At 35.8% G+C, this 20,397-nt stretch overlaps 1 protein-coding gene across 1 annotated transcript; it reads right to left on the bottom strand.

The window, feature by feature from the left end:
- Nucleotides 1-7,651: 7,651 nt before the first annotated feature.
- On the bottom strand, nt 7,652-8,629 carry LOC128664777 (proto-oncogene Mas-like). The gene has a single exon (XM_053719583.1). The coding sequence runs from the start codon at nt 8,627-8,629 to the stop codon at nt 7,652-7,654; it is 978 nt and encodes a 325-aa protein (XP_053575558.1).
- Between the last annotated feature and the right edge of the window lie 11,768 nt (nt 8,630-20,397).

The following is a 20,397-nucleotide window of genomic DNA, read 5'->3' as shown; positions in this document are numbered from 1 at the left end:
GCAAAAGGCCCTTTTAAGGGCTATTCGTAATTTAGTATAGGGTAGGGCTTTTTATTATTTTGGCGGGCTTTTTTATTTTATTAGGGGGATTAGATTAGGTGTAATTAGTTTAAAAAACTTGTAATTATTTTATTATTTTCTGTAATTTAGTGTTTTTTTTTGTACTTTAGATAATGTTATTTAATGCTATTTAATTGTAGTTAATTGTAGTTAATGTAGGTAATTAATTTAATGATAGTGTAGTGTTAGGTGTAATTGTAACTTAGGTTAGGTTTTATTTTACAGGTACTTTTGTCTTTATTTTAACTAGGTAGTTATTAAATAGTTAATAACTATTTAATAACTATTGTAGCTAGTTAAAATAAATACAAAGTTGCCTGTAAAATAAAAATAAATCCTAAGATAGCTACAATGTATTTGAGAATCTGTGTACTTTTTTAAATGTGTGACATCAATATCTCTATCAAGATTTTGTTGTATCTTTTATTTTTTATTTTGGATGCTAGTTTGCTTTTTACTCTTTACCTCTTATAAATGCAAAAGAGTTCTGCTTGTATTATCCTTGTCAACATTAGGATGGTAAAAGAGACAGTTTGTTATTTTAAATACTCTCTTCAAATAATTTAATTATAATAAATACATAAAAAATTCGTTTTGCATATGCTCTAATGTAACGTTACTCGTGTAGTATAATGTGTGTTATCTTTTCATAATCAATGTTATATTATTATATCATATCATAACATATTATTGTAAAAAAATTCACAGATCAGGTAGCATTAAAGCACCCTAACCTCCTGGCTATAGTTCTTTCTATTAAAAGACCTCACTCCTAGCTTGTTTCATTTTCTGTTTCTGATTTTATCTAACATAATGGATTGGATAAAAAGTTATTATCTTAAACATTGACATGTACACATTTGTATGTTTCAAAGGAACAAAAGTATTTATATTTTAAAATTAAGCTATGTGATGCTGGATATAAGATACTGTTATTCTTACTTTAAAAAAAAAATTAAGACTGTGACTATACATATTAACTTTATATATTTATTTTATGTTTACTAAGTGGTGTTAAGGTGTAGTATTTTAGTGATATATAATGATTTTGGGAAGTTATTTATATCAATGTTTAGAAAAATGAAAAGTATTATACATTTAAAAGTACCCATAATTATTCTAATATTTATATTTCAGTGAATTTGACTTACTAGAAATTATAAATAAATGTAACATTATAATAAGTATTATTTAAATTAAAGGGACACTGAACCCCAAAATTTGCTTCCATGATTCAGATAGAGCATGCAATTTTAAGCAACTTTCTAATTTACTCCTATTATCAATTTTTCATCATTCTCTTGCTATCTTTATATGAAAACGAAGGCATCTAAGCTTTTTTCTTGGTTCAGTACTCTAGACAGCAGTTTTTGATTGGTGGATGAATTTATCCACCAATCAGCAAGGACAACCTAGGTTGTTCACCAAAAATGGACCGGCATCTAAACTTACATTCTTGCATTTCAATTAAAGATACCAAGAGAATAAATACCATTTTATAATAGGAGTAAATTAGAAAGTTGCTTAAAATTTCATGATCTATCTGAATCACAAAAGAAAAAAAAATGAGTTCAGTGTCCCTTTAAAGAAAATAAAAAGTTTCCTTAACAGATGTTGGGAGGGTTGGGAGCTGCACTACAGAAAAAAAAAGTTGAGAGCGGCAGGTAAGGGGAAGGACTGGCAAAGGGGATCCAAGTAGATGGGGATTTTGGCCGATGAACACAGACTTTAGGACTAGTTATTTATAATTAGGAATCAGTGCTGTATAAGCCTTTTGTATTTTAAGATGAAATGTATTATTTTGTTTGAAACAATACATGGTATTAATTGAGCTATTTATTTTATTACTTTTTATTGTCCTTTTAATAAATATGGAGGCAAAATATACTTTTTAATAAAACTACCACCAAAAGTTGTATGTTTCTTGTTGCACAATCAATTTACTTCTCTAAAACAACAGCATGTAATATTAGAGGACCTAATATATAAACCAACCTTTTAATTGAAACAGAGAAAATAAGGAATTTGTGCAAGCGTACTTCTTTTTAACGTAGTAAATACACAAAATAACATTTTAGTTAAAGAGCATCTAGGATATGTTGAAAGCTGTCCTCATTGAACAAGACCACACATCAGAAAAATTGTCAGACTAGTGGACCTTCTTCCTATCTATGTGTTTGTGCCCATATGACTTATTCAAAAACGTTATCAATATTTTTAAAAGTAAGTTTTTTAACATAAAAATAATATATTTGTTTCAATAATTTAAATTGGCATACGAATGCATAAAAAAGGAAAATGTATTATTGTTTTATTGTACTATTGCTTCATATAACTGTGCATAACCACATGTCTGCTCCAGCACAAGAATACCCTACGTGGATCTAGCTAAACACATATGATACTGTCAATATGGGCAGCATGGGCTTTGCCCCACCACTTAAAATACTCCACAAAAATATTTTCTGCCACCTCTTGCTGTTTATCATATTGTTTATACATGCCCATATAGGCTATTAATATTTGTAGGCAGGTAAATACTAAACAAAAGTTGTAATCAATTATACTATCCTGATAATCTCTTCCCTAATCCCAGTTCCTCTATAAACTCACCATCAGCACCCACTACCTTCCCCGGTAAAAATATTACTCAGAATAGCAGTTCATGACCCTTAAAAAAGAAAATGTCACAATACAATGAAAAAGAGTACAATTAAAGGGGCAATAGTTTAGTTATGCATTGTACAACAACTTTTCATTATAATTTCATCAGATATTGTGCTCCCTTTTCATGCACTTTAGCTGCAAAAGTGATGGCTTTTTTAATTGTCAAAACTAAAGAAAATCACAATTCAGACATCTCAAGACTAAACCTTTTACATATCTTTCCCCAATTGTCTTTTAAGGAACACTAAAGTCAAAATTAAACTTTTATGATTCAGGTAGTGCACACAATTTTAAATTTTCCATTTCACTTCCATTATCTAAAAGTGCACAATCTTTTTTATTTGCACACTTTTTGAGACACCAGCTCCTATTGAGAATGTACAAGAAATCACAGAATAAACATTTATTCATTTTGTGATTGGTTGATGGCTGTCCCATGATGCTATGAGAGGGAAAATAGAACTAACTTTAAGAATTGTCTAAAACAAATGTGTTTGCGTTATCTTATTGCTGTGCATTTATTTACTGAGTATGCTATTTTACTGTGTTTAGTTGTCTTTTAACAGAACTGCAGAGCAATGCACTTCATTCTAGCAAAGTGACCATGGCTAGCCTTGTCAACTTGTTGGCTATTGAAAAATAATTGTAGCAAACAAGATTTTTTGTTTTAAAAATGCTTAGACTTGGCTAATATGTTATCCTAGCAACACAACAGAAGTTTCTTGTAATTACACAGGGGCATATCTATCAAGCTCCGGATAGAGCTTCAGGCCCCGTGTTTCTGGCGAGCCTTTCATTTGTCCACTCGGTATGCTGCCGAATGGACGAATGGGCCAATATTGGGACAAAAATGAATTTTTCAGAAAACAAATGCACATGTCTAGTTTCCACTACTACTGCAATATTTTTTGAGGGGTTACTGGGAGTTGTTGGGTTTTTTTTAACACAGAATCTCCCAGATCAAAGTAATGCACCTCCAGTTATATTTTATGTATAATCCTGCCAGCAGTGTACTATATCAGAATATGGCCTTTATTTAACAAAGTCTGGAAGACCTGATCCGACAGTGCGGATCAGGTCCGCCAGACCTCGCTGAATGCGGAGAGCAATACACTCTCCATATTCAGTATTGCACCAGCAGCTCACAAGAGCCACTGGTGCAACGCCGCCCCCTGCAGACTCGTGGCCAATCGGCCGCCAGCAGGGAGGTGTCAATCAACCCGATCGTACTCGATCGGATTGATTTCCGGCAATGTCTGTCCGCCTGCTCAGAGCAGGCGGATAGGTTATGGAGCAGCGGTCTTTGTGACCGCTGCTTCATAACTGCTGTTTCTGGCGAGCCTGAAGACTCACCAGAAACACGGGGCATCAAGCTCCTTTCGGAACTTGATAAATAGGCCCCTGTGTAAGTAACTGCTTGTTGAATAATGCATATGCAGTCTTTGAAGAGATTTCTGGAGATCCTCCTTGAATAAAGAGTTTATAAAGGAAGCTAGAAAATAGAGAACTAAACTGCTTGTTCACAATGTATATCACAGGATAATATGCTACTTGCTCTATAGTTTGACCTTTATAATAAAGGGATAGTAAACCCAAATTTTTTTCTTTCATGATTCGGATAGAGCATGCAATTTTAAGCAACTTTCTAATTTCCTCCTAGTATCAATTTTTCTTTGTTCTCTTGCTATCTTTATTTAAAAAGGCAGGAATGAAAGCTTTGGAGCCGGTCTATTTTTTGTTCAGAACCCTGGATAGGGCTTGATGATTGGTGCCTGCATTTAGTCGTCCAATCAGCAAGCGCAATCCAGGTTCTCAACCTAAAATGGGTCGGCTCCAAAGCTGTTATTCCTGCTTTTTCAAATACAGATAGCAAGAGAACAAAGAATAATTGATAATAGAAGTAAATTAGAAAGCTGCTACAAATTGCATGCTCTATCAGAATGATGAAAGAAAAAAAATTGGGTTTTATTATCCCTTTAATCAATTCTTATTAGAGTTGCCTGATTGGATATAGTGTTGCACCTCTTTGTCTCTGGCTTAGCCTGCATATACTGTACAGCTTCCTGGTCCTTTTAGCATGAAGTTACATTCTGTTGTATCAATACTTTGTTCATTGTATAGGGAAACTAATAGTAACAGGTAGTACCTTTTACAGATATTAACAAAAACGTCTGTTTTTTAGTTTGTTTCTCTAATTCCTTCATCCACTGACCGAAGAAGAATATCCCCTCAATCATCTTTTTTATAGAGTGAGAAAGCAAGAGAGAAAAAAACAGTGGTAAGTGGGGTAGAGAAGGAAAGAGTAGAAGTTAGAGACATAGGAGAGTTATGGCGAGAAAAGGAAAGAGGCAATAAAGAGAAAGATGGAAAAAGGGTTAGAGAAATGCAGATAATGAAGGAGGAAAGAGAAAGAAATTAACTGTCTCTTTTTGTTTGGTTCATGGTAAAAGGAGTGGAGTTTGAAAGTCACCAGCTGCCACTGTCGGGTGAGCCAAAGACAAGAGGCACATGTGTGGAAGCACCAATCACCAGCTAGTAACCGGTAATGCATTGCTGCTCATGAGCGGCTTTGTTTCTTTTCAAAACCTCGCAGACATGGAGAGAAATCACAACTAGAGGTAGTTTTATTAAGTATCGAGCGGACATGATTTGCTATAGCGAATCATGTCCACTCAACATTGCTAAATGCAGCCAGCATACACAGCCGCATTTATCACTGCACAAGAATTTCTGGTGAAATGCTTATGCAATGCCGACCTCTGCTCATTGGCGGCTAATCGGCTGCTAGCAAGGGCTGTCAATCATCCCAATCGGATCACATGAGTGAGCCAATCACATGAGGCATCTATGTGCTGCCACCAATCAGCAGCTACTGAGCCTATTTAGATATGCTTTTCAGCAAAGGATATCAAGAGAATGAAGCAAATTAGATAATAGAAGTAAATTAGAAAGATGTTTGAAATTGCATGTTCTTTCTAAATCATGAAAGAAAAAATTTGGGTTTCATGTCCCTTTAACTTCCTTTCAGGCGAGTGGGCCTTTTGTATTGTAATAAAGGAGTCTCCGTTTCACATAAAGAACACTACATTGCAACATAAACATTTCTTAACATAAAAGTTTTGTTTCTAAAACGTTTAAAGGGCCTTGCTGTACCGTCGAGAATTTCTTAGATCATCTCGCCCGAGCAGTGAGGTTTTGAGCATCAGGCCCTCAGAGAGAACAACATAAATTTGATAACAGAAGTAAAATTTAAAAGTATCTTTAAATTTTATGCTCTATCTGAACCACAAAACTTTAATTTTGACTTTCCCTTAATTATGGTATAACGATCCATGTTCAATTGACACTGCTATTATTTAGTGACAAACAAAAAAGCAAACTGTCACTAAATAATAGCTACTGTGATACAGCTACAAAATCCAGCTGCTTTTAAAAAAAAAGTACTGTCACAAAAGTTTTTAAAACCATTTCATTGAGCCCATGGTATTTCTGTTTATTGATATTATCTAATTAATGCTGGGTTTTTTTAGCCGGTGCACTCTGTTAGACGTGATGTTTTTGTCTATCACCATTTGCATCCTAATTACTAGAGGTAGAGTCTTACAGAAGCAAGAAATATTAGGTGTGCAGAATATAGATTCGGCTAGAGGAGTTAAAGATGGGGATATAATCCTTACTGCCTGTTGTCATGACTATGCTTCCGAATATTATGCTTTGTTACCATTCCAGTTCCTTTAACAATATTTAAGTTAGCCATACTATTATGTTTATTTGTAAATCACCTAATCCAGTAGCACAGGGTACTTTAGTAGGGGGTACATAAGTAGGGGTATACAATGCCAATGTTTATGTTAAAAGAATACAGATTAAAGAAAACAAACTAATAAAATAGGATGATGTTCTTGTTTCAAAGAGTTCACAATCTACAGGTTTGTTTTAAAATAACTGAGACATATTTTCTGTATCCCATGCTATTGAGTCTTTGAAAAATACACTGTAAAATATGTTCAGATTAATGCTAAGAATAGTGGAATTCTATTGTTTTCAAGTGTTAGGAAAATAAATGAATATAGGTAAAGGGACATGAAAACCCAATTATTTTTTTCATGATCCATATAGACTATACAATTTGAAAGAATTTTCCAATCTTCCTCTCTTATCAATTTTGATTTTTTCTCTTGGTATCCTTTGTTGAAGGAACAGCAATACACTGCTGGGAGCTAGCTGAACACATCAAGTAAGCCAATGACCAGAGGCATTTATGTGCAAACACCAATCAGCATCTAGCTCCCATAAGTGTTTTGCTACTCCTGAGGCTACATAGGTATTCTTTTCAACAAAGGATAGCAAGAGAATGGAGAACATTTGATAATAGAAGTCAATTCGAAAGTTCTTTAAAATACATGCTCTGAATCATAAAAAAAGAAAAATTTGGGGTTTCATCTTTAATATTATTATCATATTAGTAGCGTGCTTTGGGCAGCACATCAACACCTGCCGGCACGGACAGGGAAGGCTAGTCCTTCATGTACAAGAAACAGAAAAGTCCAGACACAGGAAATAAAATTAAATAATTTTTTTCTCAATAGGGGTCAAGGTGAAACAGAACTCACACAATGTTTCAAGCTCAAAAGACCTTAGACATAATTAAGGGCTTTTGAGCTTGAAGCGTTATCTCAGTTCTATTTCACCTTGACCCCTATGAAGAAATAAGGTATTTTATTTTATTTCCTGCGGCTGGACTTTTCTATATCTTTTTAACATGTAAGTTAGACTGACTGCTATATAAGAAGGTGCCTTTATATTGGTCCAATGACTTTTGCATAAGATAGCACTTCTAAAACAAAAATATTGCTTTAAATTGTACTATATCTTTTTGGATCATCTTAAAAAAACAAGATTTTAAGTAGTCTAATAATACTAGCTAGCTTTTGCTCTTTATACTATTTACTTGAAGGCAGGAAGCTGCAGTTTGAGACTCTGGTTGGGTTTCAGTGTCTGGTTGGGAGCTGTTTAACCCACTGGCTCCTTCTCCAAATATTCGCTGTAATCTTTGTTTGCATCCCAATGACTTTTTACCTCTACCACCCACAAAAAGGTACACAAATGGATTAAGACTACAGTTGAGAGAAGAGAAGAAGACAGTAAGGAAGATCAGTGAATCAGGAGAGAAGATATGACGGTAATCAAGGATGGTCACTACTCTTAATGGTAATGCTAAAAAAACAAAGAGACAGATTATTCCAGATATGGTTAAGTACAGGCCTGCAGCCTGGGGTTTCAATGAGTTCTGGTAGATTTTGATGAGAAGTGTTATATTAGATATAATCATTACAGGAGCAAAAAGCACAAAGCTGAGTAGAATGACTATTGCAAACATTGTATCCTCGTAGGAACTAGTCTCTCCTGAATGATCATGATTGGTGTCCATTGACATGAAAAATTCTCCACAGGTTACTAGAAAAGAAAGCATCCATATTAGTACACAGACGATTTCTGATAGCCTTTTTGGTCTCTTGCATTGGTACCATAGTGGAAATATGACAGAAAGGCAGCGCTCACTGCTTATAGCCGTCAGGAGATACAGTCCTGTATTGTAACCAAATATACTGAAAGAACTAAGCACTTCCTCAACTGTACGGAAATACAGTCCACTGATTGCCATCTCTAAGAATGTTAAAATCATGACTGGTAGGCAGAACAGAAGGAAGAGTAAATCGGCTGCGGAAAGATTAATAATGTACACAGAATATTTATTCTTTGGAAGTTGAAAGACCAGGATCCACAAAACGATACTATTGCCGGTTATACCAAAGAAAGATACAAACAATGATAGACCAGCCAAGACAAAGTCACTAAGCAAGGGAACAGCATCTGAAGTGTTGAAAGACTGATTAGACATCTCTTTACCAGTTAAGCAAACATCTTGTGACCACTTTTTTCCTAGGAAAAAAAAAAAGAATGAAAAACTTGTGTTTGTGTAGCTGAAACTAACTGCGTGAGAATATTTTAATGTTTATCCTGATGGTTTAGTATTTCTCAGAAATGGTAGCTCAGCTATATTTACTTAAGTTAGAACTATGTTTAACATTACTATAATGAAGGTTAAATGCTTTTCAATTAGAATGCAATTGTTTCCCCTGTAATAAATATAATTGTTATATTATCAATGCGCTTTACTGCAAACCTTTTGCCATTGAAAACAGTAGACTAATCCTTACTCAAATATTCAAGTGTAATGCAAATACAACATTAGAATAAATGTTTACAATACATACATGCACAATATTATTACCTAACATGTTTTTGTTAAACTATACACGTAGTAATATAGGAGATTTAAAGGGAGAGTCTAGTCAAAATTAAACTTTTATGATTCAGATAGGACATGCAATTTTTAACAACTTTCCAATTCACTTCTATCATCAAATTTACTTTGTTCTCTTGGTATTCTTAGTTGAAAGCTAAACCTATTCAGGCTCATATTTTAATTTCAAAGCCTGTTATCTGACTGCATTTGACCCTTTGTCACCGCTATAGAGCATTAGTTCATGTGTGCCATATAGATAATATTGTGCTCACACCAGTGGAGTAACTTATGTGAGGGCACTGGTTGGCTAAAATGCAAGTCTGTCAAATGAACTGAAATAAGTGGGCAGTGTGCAGAGGCTTAGATACAAGGTAATCACAGAGGTAAAACATGTATTACTATAACAGTGTTGGTTAAGCAAAACTGGGGAATGGGTAATAAAGGGATTATCTATCATTTTAAACAATAAAAATTCTGGAGTAGACTGTCCCTTTAAATATTTTGAGAAAGTTACTTGAGATTTAAAGTATAATTACATCAGATTTTGTTAAAATTATCTTATACGTGTCTCCATATCTAAAATCAAAGATAGGTGCAAACTGGTGAAAATGTGAATTGTATTTCAAATTAATCTTATTTATTTGTGCAGTGCTGTAAAATGATGTATCGCTGGGCATATTAATGGCCAGATTATAAGTGGAGTGCTATTTAGCGCTTTTCGCTCAAAGGCAAACTTCACTAGAACTAATCTTTTTGCTCACGTTGGGTTGTGAATGAATTACAAGTTTAAAGTAAAAAGTTTGCGGAAGCAAAATTTGACACGTGCTAACCAAATATAGCGACCGCTTTAGTGTATTCTTTCCATAGAAGTCAATGGAGTGCGCAGAAGAAAAACACCTATCACTCTCGCACTAACCTGACAAGAGTTATGAATATGTCACATTCCAATGCTCTTAACATACAGAACAATGTAATTTTTATTGTAAATATATATATATATATATATATACCTATATCTGTGTATCTCTCCCTATTGTATATAGCATAGATATCTATTTTACATAAACATTATCATAAGCAACTTTCTAATTTACTCCTATTATCAATTTTTCTTTGTTCTCTTGCTATCTTTATTTGAAAAAGAAGGTGTCTAAGCTAAGGAGACAGCAAATTTTTGGTTCAGTACCATGGACAGCACTTGTTTATTGGTGCTGTCTAATCAGCAAGGACAAACCAGGTTGTGAACCAAAAATGGGCCGGCTTCTAAACTTACATTCTTGCTTTTCAAATAAAGATAGCAAGAGAATGAAGAAAAATTTGATAATAGGAGTAAATTAGAAAGTTGCTTAAAATTGCATGCTCTATCTGAGTCATGAAAGAAAAAAAATTGGGTTAAGTATCGCTTTAAATACATATGTACACACATATATATATATAAATATATACACATATTATGAAAATTCTTACCTTTCTAAACAGTCATCCTCAGTTTTAGACACTATTGATACCAGAATAATTTGTAAACTGCCTTGCAGTGTGAATATATTACAACAGGTACAAACAAAAGGGTGTGCTCTGTTTAAAGGAGTGTTCTTGTTCTTTGTTCCATGTAAATATTGTTTATATTGTGGTTTTAAAAAAATCTGATGTATATTTAAAATGATCTAATATAAATATAATTAAATATCATTTTATGGTAAAACCACTAAACCATCACAACTAAGGCCTAGATTTGGAGTTCGGCGGTAGCCGTGAAAACCAGCGTTAGAGGCTCCTAACGCTGGTTTTGGCCGCCCGCTGGTATTTGGAGTCAGTGATTAAAGGGTCTAACGCTCACTTTTCAGCCGCGACTTTTCCATACCGCAGATCCCCTTACATCAATTGCGTATCCTATCTTTTCAATGGGATCTTCCTAACGCCGGTATTTAGAGTCGTTTCTGAAGTGAGCATTAGAGCTCTAACGACAAAACTCCAGCCGCCTGAAAATAGCAGTAGTTAAGAGCTTTCTGGGCTAACGCCGGTTTATAAAGCTCTTAACTACTGTACCCTAAAGTACACTAACACCCATAAACTACCTATGTACCCTTAAACCGAGCTCCCCCCACATCGCCGCCACTCGATTAAAATTTTTTAACCCCTAATCTGCCGACCGCCACCTACGTTATACTTATGTACCCCTAATCTGCTGCCCCTAACCCCGCCGACCCCTGTATTACATTTATTAACCCCTAACCTGCCCCCCACAACGTCGCCGCGAGCTACTTAAAATAATTAACCCCTAATCTTCCGACCGCAAAGCGCCGCCACCTACGTTATCCCTATGTACCCCTAATCTGCTGCCCCTAACACCGCCGACCCCTATATTATATTTATTAACCCCTAATCTGCCCCCCTCAACGTCGCCGACACCTGCCTACACTTATTAACCCCTAATCTGCCGAGCGGACCGCACCGCTACTATAATAAAGTTATTAACCCCTAACCCGCCTCACTAACCCTATCATAAATAGTATTAACCCCTAATCTGCCCTCCCTAACATCGCCGACACCTAACTTCAATTATTAACCCCTAATCTGCCGACCGGAGCTCATCGCTACTATAATAAATGGATTAACCCCTAAAGCTAAGTCTAACCCTAACACTAACACCCCCCTAACTTAAATATAATTTACATCTAACGAAATTAATTAACTCTTATTAAATTAATTATTCCTATTTAAAGCTAAATACTTACCTGTAAAATAAATCCTAATATAGCTACAATATAAATTATAATTATATTATAGCTATTTTAGGATTAATATTTATTTTACAGGTAACTTTGTATTTATTTTAACCAGGTACAATAGCTATTAAATAGTTAAGAACTATTTAATAGTTACCTAGTTAAAATAATTACAAAATTACCTGTAAAATAAGTCCTAACCTAAGTTATAATTAAACCTAACACTACCCTATCAATAAATTAATTAAATAAACTACCTACAATTAACCTAACACTACACTATCAATAAATAAATTAAATACAATTGCTACAAATAACTACAATTACATAAACTAACTAAAGTACAAAAAATAAAAAAGAACTAAGTTACAAAAAATAAAAAAATATTTACAAACATAAGAAAATTATTACAACAATTTTAAACTAATTACACCTACTCTAAGCCCCCTAATAAAATAACAAAGCCCCCCAAAATAATAAATGCCCTACCCTATTCTAAATTACTAAAGTTAAAAGCTCTTTTACCTTACCAGCCCTGAACAGGGCCCTTTGCGGGGCATGCCCCAAGAATTTCAGCTCTTTTGCCTGTAAAAAAAACACATACAATACCCCCCCCAACATTACAACCCACCACCCACATACCCCTAATCTAACCCAAACCCCCCTTAAATAAACCTAACACTAAGCCCCTGAAGATCTTCCTACCTTGTCTTCACCATCCAGGTATCACCGATCCGTCCTGGCTCCAACATCTTCATCCAACCCAAGCGGGGGTTGGCGATCCATCATCCGGTGGCTGAAGAGGTCCAGAAGAGGCTCCAAAGTCTTCCTCCTATCCGGCAAGAAGAGGACATCCGGACCGGCAAACATCTTCTCCAAGCGGCATCTTCGATCTTCTTCCATCCGGTGCGGAGCGGGTCCATCTTGAAGCAGGCGACGCGGATCCATCCTCTTCTTCCGTTGTCTCCCGACGAATGACGGTTCCTTTAAGGGACGTCATCCAAGATGGCGTCCCTTGAATTCCGATTGGCTGATAGGATTCTATCAGCCAATCGGAATTAAGGTAGGAATTTTCTGATTGGCTGATGGAATCAGCCAATCAGAATCAAGTTCAATCCGATTGGCTGAATGCGAGCTGAATGCGAGCTGAACTTGATTCTGATTGGCTGATTCCATCAGCCAATCAGAAAATTCCTACCTTAATTCCGATTGGCTGATAGAATCCTATCAGCCAATCGGAATTCGAGGGACGCCATCTTGGATGACGTCCCTTAAAGGAACAGTCATTCGTCGTTCAGTCGTCGGGCCGGATGGATGTTCCGCGCTGGAGGTCTTCAGGATCCTGCCGCTTCGCTACGGATGGAAGACCATAGAAGATGCCGCCTGGATGAAGACTTCAATCGGATGGAAGATCCTCTTCTGCCCCGCTTGGATGAAGACTTTGACCGGATCATGGACCTCTTCAGGCCCCCGCTTGGGCTTGGATCAGGACATCGGAGGAGCTCTTCAGGACGGATCGGTGAACCTGGATGGTGAAGACAAGGTAGGAAGATCTTCAGGGGCTTAGTGTTAGGTTTATTTAAGGGGGGTTTGGGTTAGATTAGGGGTATGTGGGTGGTGGGTTGTAATGTTGGGGGGGGTATTGTATGTTTTTTTTTACAGGCAAAAGAGCTGAAATTCTTGGGGCATGCCCCGCAAAGGGCCCTGTTCAGGGCTGGTAAGGTAAAAGAGCTTTTAACTTTTTTAATTTAGAATAGGGTAGGGAATTTTTTATTTTGGGGGGCTTTGTTATTTTATTAGGGGGCTTAGAGTAGGTGTAATTAGTTTAAAATTGTTGTAATATTTTTCTTATGTTTGTAAATATTTTTTTATTTTTTTGTAACTTAGTTCTTTTTTATTTTTTGTACTTTAGCTAGTTTATTTAATTGTATTTATTTGTAGGAATTGTGTTTAATTAATTTATTGATAGTGTAGTGTTAGGTTAATTGTAGGTAATTGTATGTAGTTTATTTAATTAATTTATTGATAGGGTAGTGTTAGGTTTAATTATATCTTAGGTTAGGATTTATTTTACAGGTAAATTTGTTATTATTTTAACTAGGTAACTATTAAATAGCTATTGTACCTGGTTAAAATAATTACCAAGTTGCCTGTAAAATAAATATTAATCCTAAAATAGCTACAATATAATTATAATTTATATTGTAGCTATATTAGGATGTATTTTACAGGTAAGTATTTAGCTTTAAATAGGAATAATTAATTTAATAAGAGTTAATTTATTTAGTTAGATGTAAATTATATTTAAGTTAGGGGGGTGTTAGTGTTAGGGTTAGACTTAGCTTTAGGGGTTAATCCATTTATTATAGTAGCGGTGAGCTCCGGTCGTCAGATTAGGGGTTAATAATTGAAGTTAGGTGTCGGCAATGTTAGGGAGGGCAGATTAGGGGTTAATACTATTTATGATAGGGTTCGTGAGGCGGATTAGGGGTTAATAACTTTATTATAGTAGCGCTCAGGTCCGCTCGGCAGATTAGGGGTTAATAAGTGTAGGCAGGTGTCGGCGACGTTGTGGGGGGCAGATTAGGGGTTCATAAATATAATATAGGGGTCGGCGGTGTTAGGGGCAGCAGATTAGGGGTACATAGGGATAACGTAGGTTGCGGCGGTTTACGGAGCGGCAGATTAGGGGTTAAAAAAAATATGCAGGGGTCAGCGATAGCGGGAGAGGCAGATTAGGGGTTAATAAGTGTAAGGTTAGGGGTGTTTAGACTCGGGGTACATGTTAGAGTGTTAGGTGCAGACGTAGGAAGTGTTTCCCCATAGGAAACAATGGGGCTGCGTTAGGAGCTGAATGCTGCTTTTTTGCAGGTGTTAGGTTTTTTTTCAGCTCAAACAGCCCCATTGTTTCCTATGGGAGAATCGTGCACGAGCACGTTTTTGAGGCTGGCCGCGTCCGTAAGCAACTCTGGTATCGAGAGTTGCATTTGCGGTAAAAATGCTCTACGCTCCTTTTTTGGAGCCTAACGCAGCATTTGTTTGAACTCTCAATACCAGAGTTAAATTTATGGTGCGGCCAGAAAAAAGCCCACAGAGCGTTAACAGCCCTTCTACCGCAAAACTCCAAATCTAGGCCTAAGTGATTAAACATAAAAAGGTCCCCATTGTTTCCAAAGAGTTTATTAGGAACCAAAAAAATAAATATATATATACTGTATATATGTTGGGATAAGCTAAATATATACAGGTGTATATATATATATATATAAACATAGAATTTGATGGTAGATAAGAACCACAAAGGCCCATCAAGTCTACCCATATTAAATGTTACTTTTTCCTTAGGATAGCCTTATGCATGTCCCAGGCATTTTTGAATTCCTTTACCGTCTTTGTGTTTACCACCTCAAACCAGCGGTTGCCAACCAGTGGTCCGTGGACCACTGGTGGTCCACGAGAAGATGTTGGTGGTCCTTGACACCATCAAGCAGGAATTAGTCTTGTTGCGCCGCATCTCCCTACAGTGCCTGGCTGGACATCAGTGAAAACCAACAGATGAGGAGTTAAATTACAATATCCCTACGCACGTTACGTAGTACTGAGCAACTTGCGTAGCTAGATTGTATTTTTAATTCCTCCCATCCGGCGCACTGCTCAGAGGAAGAAGCTTTCATTCTAAAACCAGCAGAGGTTGGTATAGTCTTGACTTGAAATAGTGGAATTAAAGTATATAAAAAAAGAAAATCTTAAAAAAAGTTCTCTCATATTTAATTTATTTTCTTCGCTTTACCTGTCTTTTTGCAGTAGTTTTCCTAATTCCTTCAGATGGACTTACATTACTGTTTGTCTTCCTCCCCTCCAACTTCTATTTTTTTTTTTTATTAAATATTAATTATTTTTCATTCTAAACATTTTCCCGCGCACAAAGCCATTCCACTTGAATTCTAGTAATTGCCATCCAGCAGATCAGCCATATCCCACCAGTATTATAGTAATTGCCAGTAACATCAGTCGTGGTTAGCTCACATCCATATTGAGAGCTTTCTGATATAAACTTAATTTAGTAGTAGTTTTGAATAATTCCTAACTGGGGAGATAACTTGGAAGTCTTGGGGTCCTTTTAAACATAATTATTTTATCCCCACTTTCTGTCTCTCTGTTTCCAGCTCAAAAGTTGGCACTCACCCTTCATCTGTCATTTGGAAGTATTCTCTCAGTTCTGTCATTCAGTTAGTCAATTCCAAAAAATTATTCTTAAAAATGTGTAAAAATATACATAATTTAAACTTAGCTATGGTTATACTAGTTATGTAAAGTATGTGTATAGATATATATATATATATATATATATATATATATATATATATATATATATATATATATATATATATATATATGAAAACATAGATATAACTTGTAAGTAACACAAACTTGTTTAATGGGGATAGCTCAAAGGGTTACGTCAAGTTAAAAATAAAGAATAAAGCAGAGCATAATTTTTCACATAAATTCTTCTGTTTAACAAGCCTAGAGACACCGAATAAGAGACAGAACCAAAATTGGGAATCCGACATTCTCAAAGATTTATACATGGCTTAAAGTGCATATAATATTATGAGACCTCTTTTTTTGAGATTATATAGTTAGGCGTTACTCCCTGATGAGTTAATTCGCCTTGTAGGGTGATATTTTTTATTTTTTTTTCCAAAAGCTTTATTGTCCATTCAACATAAATTACAAAGATGTGAAACATAACAAAAAGATAGTAAGCATCATCAGTTCTCAAGTATGTATGAAATAGTAAATCAGGGTCTGTTGGCGCTCTACAAATAACCGATAATAATAATAATAATAAATTATCAGATCCTGTTTGTACAAGACAACTTCTTTAGAAAAAAAGCATTGGGGTTAAGGACACTTTAAAATAGTGCAAAAGGAGGACATATCTGTCCTCACCTTTTCTTAAACCAAAAATTCATGTGGGGGAGGGGGGAGAGGGGGGAAGGAGGGAGGGAAAGGGGGAGGGGAAGGAGAAGGGTCATATCTCTTCTTTGAGTCCTAGTATTATTTCTCGTAGACCCTCAGCACCACTAAACTCAGTCAGTAGTCATAACATTAGGTCTCCAGTCTGTGTCTTGGACGTCTTTCCAGTCGGCCCAAACAAGTTCAAAAGGTCTGTATTATCGAGTTTGTAAAATATATCCTTTTCCATAGTATAGATATAGGCCATCGTGTTACAGATTTTAGTCCAGCGGGGGGGCTCCTTTTTCCATGCACAGGCTATAGCGTTTTTAATAGTTGTGAAAGGTAAATGCATATGTATGAGTGGTGCTTCGAGTAGGGCCGTGGATGGCGTTTTGGGGAGGGGAATTCCAAAACTGGACAGAGTCTGGAAGCATATTCTCGATAAGCACTGGATCTTAGGGCACTCCCACCAAATATGCATTGTGGTGCCCTTCTGACCACAATTCCTCCAGCCCCTTTTTTCTTTAGTTACATTCAGTAATGTACCATTGAGACTATAATTGGCCTTTGGGTTTTTGGATCCTATATGCATAATTTTGCTCTTGGTAATTTTTAATTTCAGATCCCATTTATTTGACCAGTCCTCTATTTTTTTAATATCACTGCTCATTTGATTAACTTCTCCTGGAACATCTACCCTGTTACAAATTTTTGTATAATCAGCAAACAAGCAAACCTTCCTCTTAAGCCCACTTTGAATATCACTTATGAACATGTTAAACAAAACAGGCCCAAGAACTGACCCTTGGGGAACACCACTAGTAACTGACGCCTCATTTGAATGTAATCCATTAATTGAAACCCTCTGTCGTCTATCTTTAAGCCAGCATTCTACCCACTTAGCAATCTTAGCATCTATTCCAAGGCAATACATTTTGTGAATAAGTTTGTTGTGTGTGACAGTGTCAAATGCTTTGCTAAAGTCTAGATATGCAACATCTATGGCTCCTCCCTGGTCTATTATTTTAGTTACATGGTCCAAACAAATCAATTAGATTGTTTTTCTCTGAGGGGAATTTCTAAATTTAGCAGGATCTCTTTTTCCTTTAGTGCTTTTACTTTCCATTTTTTCTTCCAGCAATGAAACCATGCTGTCCTTTGGCTTCTAAGATTTTTGTCTGAAAGAAAGATACAAGTCTTTCCTTTAAAAGAGTTTCTATTAATTTCCCTGCAATTGAGGTCAAACTGACTGGGCTATAGTTAGCAGAATCTTCCCTACTACCCTTTTTATGAAGAGGGACGACATTGGCAATTTTCCAGTCTTTTGGAACAAATCCTGTTAGAAGTTACTGATTAAATAAATCAGCTAATGGAGTAGCTATTACAGATCAAAGTTCTCTTAGAACCCTTGGATGAATATTATCTGGACCCACATACTTATTTACTTTTAGTTTTGATAAAAACCTTGAAACCTCTTCCTCTGTAAAAAGAAAAGCACTATTTACATTATTAATTACAGTAACATCCCTTAATAGAATCTCACTATCTTTACCATCTGTTGTAAAGACTGAACAAAAGTAATCATTTAAACAGGTTGCTATTTGTTTATCTTTTTCCACTACTCTATCATCATTCTTGAGTCTACCGATCCCTCTGTTAGTTTTTCTCTTTTCACTGATATATCTAAAGAAGGTTTTGTCACCATGTTTTTTTTACAGATTGTGCTATTTTCTCTTCTGCATCAGCTTTAGCCTTTCTGAATAACTGCTTTGTCATCTTTTGATGGGTTCTCCATTTTTCCTTATCTTCTTCTGAGACAGTGAGTTTGAATTTTTTGACTGTCTTTTTTGTATTAACTGTATGTGCTACTTCTCTTGAAAACCATATTGGTTTTCTTTTACTTTTACAAACAAACCTAATACCATGTTTAGTTGCATCTAGAATAGCATTTTTAAAACATTCCCACTGTTCTTGTACTCCTGTAATCTGTGCCATCCCTTTTAGAGATTCATCTAGGTATATGCCCATGTTAGAAAAATCAGTTGTTCTAAAGTCCAACGGCGAGATTACGAGTCTTGCGTCAGCCTTAAAAAGCACCGTTGAGAGGTCCCAACGCTGCTTTTTAACGCCCGCTGGTATTACGAGTCTGGCAGGTACATGTGTACCGCTCACTTTTCTTCCGCGGCTCGAGCTTACTGCAAATCCCCTTACGTAAATTGTGTATCCTATCTTTTTAATGGGACTTGCCTAACGCCAGTATTACGAGTCTTGGAAGAAGTGAGCAGTAGACCCTCTCCTGTCAAGACTTCTACCGCATTTAAAAGTCAGTAGTTAAGAGTTTTATGGGCTAACGCCGTAACATAAAACTCTTAACTAAAGTGCTAAAAAGTACACTAACACCCATAAACTACCTATTAACCCCTAAATCAAGCCCCCCCCCCACATCGCAAATACTTAAATAAAAATTTTAACCCCTAATCTGCCGACCGGACATCGCCGCCACTTTAATAAATATATTAACCCCTAAACCGCCGCACTTCCACCTCGCAAACACTAGTTACATTTTATTAACCCCTAATCTGCCGTTCCTAACACCACCGACACCTACCTACATTTATGAACCCCTAATCTGCCGCCCCCAACGTCGCTGCTACTATATTAAATTTATTAACCCCTAAACCTAAGTCTAAACCTAAGTCTAACACCCCCCTAACCTAAATATAATTTAAATAAAATGAAATAAAATTACTACAATTAAATAAATTAATCCTATTTAAAACTAAATACTTACCTTTTAAATAAACCCTAAGCTAGCTACAATATAACTAATAGTTACATTTGTATCTATCTTAGGGTTTATATTTATTTTACAGGCAATTTTGTATTTATTTTAACTAGGTACAATAGTTATTAAATTATTGTAACCAACCTGATGACAATACTCTGTCACCACTCTAGGGGGCGCTAATATACACAGAATATATATAGTGCTAGATCACTCCTATGTCAACAGATTACAAAATACAACAAAAATATAGTGTATATATAGTGTGATAAAATATACAAAATGATATAACTTATCAGTCCATAGGTGAATCAATCACTGAAAAAAGTGTTGTCCATTTGGACTTTCTTCCAATGGTCTTTTATTCTTGAATTCACGGCAGCTCCTTCCCAAATAGAAGAGGTTAACTGGAATCTGTGATGGTATAAAACAAACATACAGAAGGGCGCCTCCTAGTGTAATAAAGTACAGATGGTGTACAAATATGTAATAACAGATGTTCAGGTACTCACAAGTGTGGCAGCACTCACTTGTGCTTAGTAGTGCATACTGGAATCTCACAGTGTCCCAGCTCACTGTTCTTTTCCCACAGGTCTCAGTCTAGGCTGTAGTCTCCAACCGCAAACAAACATGGACAGGCTCTCAGTCAAGTGATAAGTTTTAAAATCACTTTTATTAAAACAATGGTCTTTAAAAGCACAGTGTATACATATATCACTGAGTATTAAAATGCAACTAGTTTCTAAGCTAGCTTGCTGTTTCCTCAGGCATATCCATTACAATTACACCTAACACTACACTATCATTAAATTATATAGGAATTATATAGGAAAAATCCTATTGGCTGATTGGATCAGCCAATAGGATTGAACTTCAATCCTATT

The sequence above is a fragment of the Bombina bombina genome, chromosome 6 (assembly GCF_027579735.1).
Source record: "Bombina bombina isolate aBomBom1 chromosome 6, aBomBom1.pri, whole genome shotgun sequence".
Lineage (NCBI taxonomy): Eukaryota > Metazoa > Chordata > Amphibia > Anura > Bombinatoridae > Bombina > Bombina bombina.
This window is presented reverse-complemented; position numbering and strand designations above follow the sequence as displayed.